This window comes from Cibotium barometz, chromosome 60 (assembly GCF_041138505.1).
Source record: "Cibotium barometz isolate CiBa-2024 chromosome 60, ASM4113850v1, whole genome shotgun sequence".
Taxonomy (NCBI): domain Eukaryota; kingdom Viridiplantae; phylum Streptophyta; class Polypodiopsida; order Cyatheales; family Cibotiaceae; genus Cibotium; species Cibotium barometz.
The window spans coordinates 22,630,418-22,637,809 of record NC_141105.1 but is presented as its reverse complement, the minus strand read 5'-3'; the positions used below and the strand labels follow the sequence as shown (position 1 = coordinate 22,637,809).

Below are 7,392 nucleotides of genomic sequence, written 5' to 3'. Positions count from 1 at the left end.
TAGACACATATAGCTATACATATATATATATATACATGTATTTATAAATATAAATAAATTTATATATACATACAATTTTAATTTAGATTAAATTTTAATAGATGGAGATGCATGGTGAGGTGTATTCACACTCGCAGCATCTTAGATGTATTGCCTTTAGTCTTTTCTTTACAATGAGAGAGAGAAAGAGAGAGACACTTAGACTAGATGACTAGATGTAATGCCTTTTGTCTTTCTTTACAATGAGAGAGAGAAAGAGAGACACTCTTACACGCTGTTGAAGTTTTGTGACTAGTGCATATTCAGTTTTGTGACTAGTTCTCATTAATGCCCACTGCCGTGGGCATTAATGAAATATAACATAAGGCAAATAAACAAAATTATGGAAAAAAAACACAAACTTGATTTTATTAATCCACTAGAAGTTTTATTTTGGTACATGAGAGTATCCAATGGATATTTTACGAGAAGCTAAGTGCAAGATTCAGACAAAGGCCTCCCCACTGAGGTCATGCCGCAGTGGAACGGATATAAAATCATCACCCTCACTGATGGCTCTGAGAAACTCTGCAGCTTTCTCTTCAGAAGAATTTATATATGGCTCTGCAGGATCCACATCAGGTGGGTTGTCCTCCACAAGGATGAGATTATTGCAAGCACCAATCGGAACTCCATCCTCTTCACTTCGTAAGAAGGCTTCTGGACCTTCTTCTTCTTCTGCATGACATGGCCTAGAAAGAAAGTACCTAGCAGACTCACCTTCAATGTAGTGATCTCTGAAGAATACTTTTCTAATGTCAGAAATGTCGGCGAGCTCAGGAGTCTTCAAGCACTTCCACACCGCACGAGCCCTGCTAGAATCCATTCCATTGCCAGCCTTGGGAATGATCCACTGTGCGCTAGGGAAATACTTGCCACTTCTCATCATTTTCAGAAGAGTTACGCCAAGTGTCATTGTCCATTTGTTCAGCACGTAATTTTCCATGTACACAAAAGCCCTTTCGAAAATATTCACCAGTGTGAGACAAACATGATTTTTCAAGTCACCCTACCCAAACTGTGCATATAGTGTTCGGCCTCGAGATCTCATCGGCAGAAACATTGTGTGCATGAAAATGAAAGTGAGGTTTATGCATATCTTTCACACAGTAACCAACCATTCCCTCAAATGTATGCATCTTTATTGGGCGTAATGCACGTCACATAACAATACCTCCCGACAGTTTATTTGTATTCGACATCAAATACCGCCTCACACTGATATTATAGACATTGAAATTATGCGAGCAACCATCTGGAAATGAAGATGGTGCAGAGTTCCACCTCTCTCAACAAGCAAGAAGACACTTGAGTGCATTCATGACGCACAAACTCGACAAGATTATCCCATAGAGAGATGCTCACATCATCATTTCCAATCCCGATAGTGAACGACACCTCCAGCATCTTCACATTGTTCCAGCTGGGAAACTGAGGACATGGTCCAGGTTGCTCAGTTACGTGCACAGCAGGCGGACCTACAGTATCCGCACTCTTCTTCCTCTTTGTTGTAGCACAGGAGGTTTCAGAATTGCCTGCGACAACCGAAACATGCACAGAAACATACACGACATCAACGCAGAGATCTATACAAAAGAATGCACAGAACATGTATCTCTACAAAAGAATGCACAGAAACATGTTCACAAGCATGTACAGAAAAACGCACAGAAACATATACACAAAGATAGAGGAGATAAACGCAAAGAAACATATAGAAAAATGTACCGCAGGAAAAACATACCAGAGTTAAGGGGATAAACATACCAGAGGAGCGAGCTTTCTGTTTGACAGCTTTCAAATTTTCCAAGCCAACAGGACCTTCAAGAGGCGTGACAATTCGAGGAGCCACGTTCTCCTTGTTGGAGTCCGACGGCTGATCGCCAAGAGGAGGTTCACCAAGAAGCCGAGAAGTCAACAACGCCTTCGTTCTTCTACAACTGCGCTCAGGCATGGCGACAACACCGGCCATGCAAAGCACAGAACAACCTCCATATAACAAAATCTGCCACACACAGCTGCCACACAAAGTGCCATAGGCGGAGCAAAGCCACGGAGAAACTCTACGCAATCAGACATGCTGATGTGCCACGAACAAATGCGCCCAGAAGCTCCTCGCACACAACACATGCGCCCAGAAGCTCCTCGTGACACGCGTATAACATGCGCCGGTTTGTTGTGCTGACACGTGTAGTGCATGCAAAGGAATCAAACAACTAAAGCATGCAGAAAAAAATCGACTAAATATACTTCGAATATTCTCTACTAATAATCAACTTTCCAAAAAAAACATAGTAGGCACATATTCACTTTTTTAGGAGGCCCCTATTTTTTCTCACGAGAAAATCATAACGTGAATCTCTCCTTTGGCTTCTCCCTCCGAGTTCAAGTCCCACCGTTGGTCGTATATGCCCTCGTGTTGCATTCTACCGACGTTAATACCCCCTCTCTCTCTCTCTCTCTCTCTCTCTCTCTCTCTCTCTCTCCTTTAGCCAAGTCAAAAATTTTATTTAAAAAAGCTTGTAGTGATTATGAGCAAAAGAGGGGGGGAAAAAAGTCTAGAGCTGAACGTCATACTGTCACAAGTGCCTTGTCACTGTGGTGAGATTGGGAAAATTCATCCAAAAGCTTGGAGGAGTCACGGGAAGCAGCCATGGCCTCGACCTTGAGTTGGGAAGCTCGAGCTCTCACTGTGGTTCCGGCCTCCTCTTGCATAAGAGCCCTCACTAATCTCTCCACTTGTTCTCTCCCAACCACCACCATTTGATCGTCATGGTCAAGGGTTGTATGCTTGGCTAGCCTGCTCACCATCTCCATTCCACACTTCCAAAAGTCCACTACAAATCTCTGGTTGGACATCCTTTCGCCAGTATCCGCCCAGCATAGCATGGGCACCCCCATGGCCACGCTTTCCATGGTCGAGTTCCACCCGCAATGGGTCATGAAGCCTCCTACGGAAGAGTGTGAGAGCACCTCCAGCTGGGGCGCCCATGGCACCACAAAGCCCTGCTGTCCATGAGTGCGCTCAATGAACGCTGCCAAGTCTGAGCTGATTGGCAAGCTTAATTCGGCTACGCTTGGGTGGCACGGCCTGCAAACCCAGAGGAAGGGACATCGGCTGGCTTCCAAGCCCATGGCCAGTTCCAGCATCTGATCGTCTGACCTCACCGAGATGCTGCCAAAGGAGATGAAGATCACGGAGGAGGGAGCCTGCTTGTCTAGCCAAGCCAGGCAAGCCCTATCTTCTGGAAAGAGGCTCGCCCTCTTCAGCGGCAGTTCGTCTGTGTCCGTGCTGGTGTCATGAGAGCTGACGTACTGCGATGGCAGCAATGGTCCGACGGCATGAGTTGGGATTCTGCAGGAGAGGGCATCGAGGACTGCACCCTCCAGCTCGTGGAAGGAGTTAACCAAGAGGCAGGAAGCTTCCAGAATTGTGCGGAAGTGGCTGAGAACCATGCGGATAGCGAGCTCTGGGAACTTGCCTGCTGCATCCCATACCTTGAGGAGCTCACGTAAGTGCGTGGGCGGAAGGCCAGGGATGTCGCCGATAAGTGCCCCCTCTCCATGGCTGCCCTTCGCCTCTGCAAAAGAATCTCATACAAAGATGAGGTTAGGATTATTATTGATTACGGGCTAATTAATACTATTGATCGAGGGATTATAGCAAGGGTTAAGCACCTAGTGGGAGACCGAGGCCTTGGTAGGCGAGGTCGGAGCAGTACAGCAGCGCGGAGCAGGTGGCCGCAGAGGCCGGGTAGAAGGCCACTCTGCCAACCCCAAACTTCGTGGCGGACTTCTGGCTCCAGCCCAGCAGGACGTCGGATATGATGAAGGAGATGCCATTATGATCGCCCTGTAATTGCAGTTGGGCGAGAAGCTCCTCCACCGGCTGCTGCATCTCCTCCTGCGCGGCTTGGAAGGCGTCGGCCCTTCTGGCCTTGTAGCCATGCAGCTCGGGGGGGCAGCCCCCTGGAATGGACACCATCCGAATACTGCTGTTATCACCATAGGCATCACCAGTGATGGATAGCAGCATGCGCTGGTGGTTGTGGTGGGTGTTGACGAAGGTGAAGGTGAAGCCTCTGGGAACCAGATTAATACAGAGTTGGAGAAGGGGATTGATGTGGCCTTCGGCTGGATAGGGGATGGCCAGGACGTGAACTTTCTTCTGCGTAATGGGTGCCATACAGATAGAAGAGGAGGAGGAGGCGCGGGGCGGAGGAGGAGGAGGAGGCGCGGGGCGGAGGAGGAGGGGGAGGGGGGTTCTGAGTCCTCTGCGTTTCTCCTACAGTATTATGAATCCTTGGTTGGCTGGCACATGATGCAAGTGGTTACGTCACTCTACTATTTACACGTGGCCTGCCTAGTCACCATTGCCTTAAGGTGCATATATATGCAAAATGGGGACTATATTGTATTAAAATAAGAGGAGAAGAGAAAAGATCATCCATTACATCATGCTTTTGACCAAAGAAGCATAACTTCTGCATAAAAACACTTTGTGCTAGAGCGAGAAGGCTCTCAATATACTCTGCCCATTCCGGATTCTGTTTCATCGGCTTGAACTTCATTAGAGACCACGCTATCCTTCTCATGGCAGTCTTGCTAGATGATTCTTATTTGGTTCTCGAATTCGCTCCTAGCTCTCAACATTTGAATCGTCTCATCCGAGCATCATGCATAGTGTACTGGGCCTTGCACATCTTAAAGCCTGCTTTGATTGTCGATTTTATTTGCACTAACAAATCCGTGCTTGCATACAGTGTAACATGTTAATTCTTTATTATAACCACTAATTTTTCCCATCCACACCATCCAAAGGTATGCTGCTATGGAACACCCAATAGGCACTCCAAGCATGTATTTCTTAAATAACCACGTATTTCTACCCATCCACACCATCCAAAGGTATGATGCTATGGAACACCCAATAGGCACTCCAAGCATGTATTTCTTAAATAACCACGTATTTCTACCCATCCACACCATCCAAAGGTATGGATGCTATGGAACACCTAATAGACACTCTAAGCAGCAGCTCCTTTCAGGTGAGGCCTCTCTCTAGGACTAGGCACAAACACCCTTGCATAAGCCTCAGCACCTCCCTCCCCATTACATTGATATGTAATAAATAGATGAGCTAGCATTCTACCTCCTTATTGCATCTAGGACTCATCCCACTTTCATTGGTCCACAGGGCCTTGTGCATGATTAACCATGGGAGGCATGAGCTCTTAGGCGAGATAATTGAACCCCCACTACCTGTGATTCCATAATATGTGCCATCTCTCATTTAGTTTGCAATGCCCTGATAGGGCAACTGGGGGATGGGAAGCATGTTGCATTAGGTTTTCCATGAAAAGGCTTTAATCAAAAAGGGACCCTTGTTCTATAGCATCGAGGTGATGTCCAGGTCCCATAACTCAATTCGGCTGTGAACCAGTTGTTCATCCCTTTTGTCCAAATGAGAATTTAACTTTTAGATCGTGAGGATGGAGCCATCTTTCATTGCCTCAACATCATAAGTCACCCTAGCATCGTATCCTTTTTTTGGAAAGCTTGTGTGCTTGGATATGTGCTTGTTAGGCATAACCTCTATAGGGACGCTCATTATTTTATTTCATGATATTTTATTTTGGATACACCTTTTTATATTATTTACCAAGATTAATGTGTTTAATCAGCTATGTGCACTAGTATGATATAGGATTAATTTGTTTAATCGCCTGTGTACACTGATTAATATTATTTTGGATTTGGATGCAGGTGAATGATTGAGTGATAGATTATGTGTTAATTGTGGGAAGAACATGTGTTGGACCACTATGAGATATTTTGGAAGACATGTGAACATCTATTATGGTTACATATTTTAACATTAATATTTTGTAAGGCTAAGGACTCAAACCTTTTTATATACCAATTAGTTTTTTATACTTTTGGTAGGCCTAAGACTTTATATTGTAGCTTACTATATTTTATATAAAGAAACTCAAAAGCACTTGTGCTTTGCTTTTGGAGTATCTTTTTGGTAGACCTAAAACTTTATACTTATAGCTTGCTATATTTTTCTAAGAAACTCAAAAGCACTTGTACTTTGTTTTTGGAGTATCTTTTTGGAAAAGCAAGCTTTTAAATATGAGTAAGTGGTATAAGGGGCTAAACTCATTGAGAGGAGAGTCAACCCAATCTTATGTAGATGGTGATCTCTTTCCTATTTTCTAGCTCTCTTGTTTATTTAATTTTGCTTATTAAAGTTTATTTAATTTTCAAGCTCTCTTGTTTATTTAATTTTGCTTATTAAAGTTTATACTTTTAATCTATGCAAGTCTATGCTATGCTCTAATTTTTGTGCTTGAGAAATAGAATTTCTTCTCCAAAAGTCATAAATTATTTGGAGCAAAGAAAGAAAAGGATTTGATTTTTGGCAAATATTAAAGCTTCAAACAAAGCTGGAATACTTACACGAGAAGGCTAAAGAATTGGGGCATTGTCAAAAATTAATGGTGAAGTGAAAAGGTTGATTTCCATGCTTTTGGAAGCCATTGGACAATAGCACAAGTATCTTAACTATTAGATAATACCTCATCTTAATCACCTGTTTAAAGTGGAAAGGTTGATTTCCATGCTTTTGGGAACCATTAGGCAATAGCACAAGTACCTTAACTATTAGATAGTACCTCATGGGGAAAGGTTGATTTCCATGCTTTTGGGGATCATTGGGCAATAGCACAAGTACCTTAACTATTAGATAATACCTCATCTTAGTCAACTTTTTAAAAACCTCTCTCCAAAACCTCAAAACCACTTTCAAAAATCACCTTTAATTCCCTCACCCTCATGCTCTCTAAAATCCAAGCGTATAGATGGAATAAGCAAGGATTGAGAATTCTTTTCCTACTCTCAAAAATTTAGAAGCTTCCTACTCTAAGAAAATTCAGAAGCTTCCTACTCTAATATGGAGAGGCTTCCATATTTTTCAAGGATTTTTCAAAGAAAAATTTTCAAATCTCTCTCTCTCTCTCTCTCTCTCTCTCTCTCTCTCTCTTTGTGCACTGCTCATCGCCTAGATTTTTCTCTCCCTTTTCCTTTTGTGTTAGCTGTCATCACCTTCTCCAGTGAAGAGAGAGAAAGGGAAAACACAACGGTGATGGGTGGCACGAAAAAGAGAGGGAGGGAAAATAAAACAGTTGGCAAAGAGAGAAGGGACCGTCATCTCACTGGTTAATATTCTTTTTCTCTCTCTCTGTGATTTGTGCCGGCCATCACTTAACTAAAAAGCTTTGCTAAGCTTAACTAAAAAGCTTTGCTAATTTTTTTACTTCAAATATTCAAAGCTTTAAAGCTTTAACT

At 43.4% G+C, this 7,392-nt stretch overlaps 1 protein-coding gene across 1 annotated transcript; it reads right to left on the bottom strand.

Annotated features, from left to right (window-relative positions):
- Positions 1 to 1,436: 1,436 nt before the first annotated feature.
- LOC147605137 (7-deoxyloganetin glucosyltransferase-like) lies at positions 1,437 to 4,308 on the bottom strand. Its single transcript, XM_086794222.1, has 3 exons — positions 3,718 to 4,308; positions 2,617 to 3,620; positions 1,437 to 1,574 (listed from the first exon to the last, which is right to left on the bottom strand). The coding sequence occupies exons 1-3, from the start codon at positions 4,223 to 4,225 to the stop codon at positions 1,518 to 1,520; spliced, it is 1,569 nt and encodes a 522-aa protein (XP_086650348.1). The 5' UTR covers positions 4,226 to 4,308; the 3' UTR covers positions 1,437 to 1,517.
- Between the last annotated feature and the right edge of the window lie 3,084 nt (positions 4,309 to 7,392).

Excerpts from the sequence above, each read along its gene's own strand:
- LOC147605137 (XM_086794222.1), bottom strand. The coding sequence starts at position 4,225 with ATGGCACCCATTACGCAGAAGAAAGTTCACGTCCTGGCCATCCCCTAT. Across the intron at positions 3,621-3,717 it reads AGGCCTCGGTCTCCCACTAG|AGGCGAAGGGCAGCCATGGA; the intron begins GTGCTTAACCCT and ends ATTCTTTTGCAG. Across the intron at positions 1,575-2,616 it reads GTGACAAGGCACTTGTGACA|GCAATTCTGAAACCTCCTGT; the intron begins GTATGACGTTCA and ends CGGTTGTCGCAG.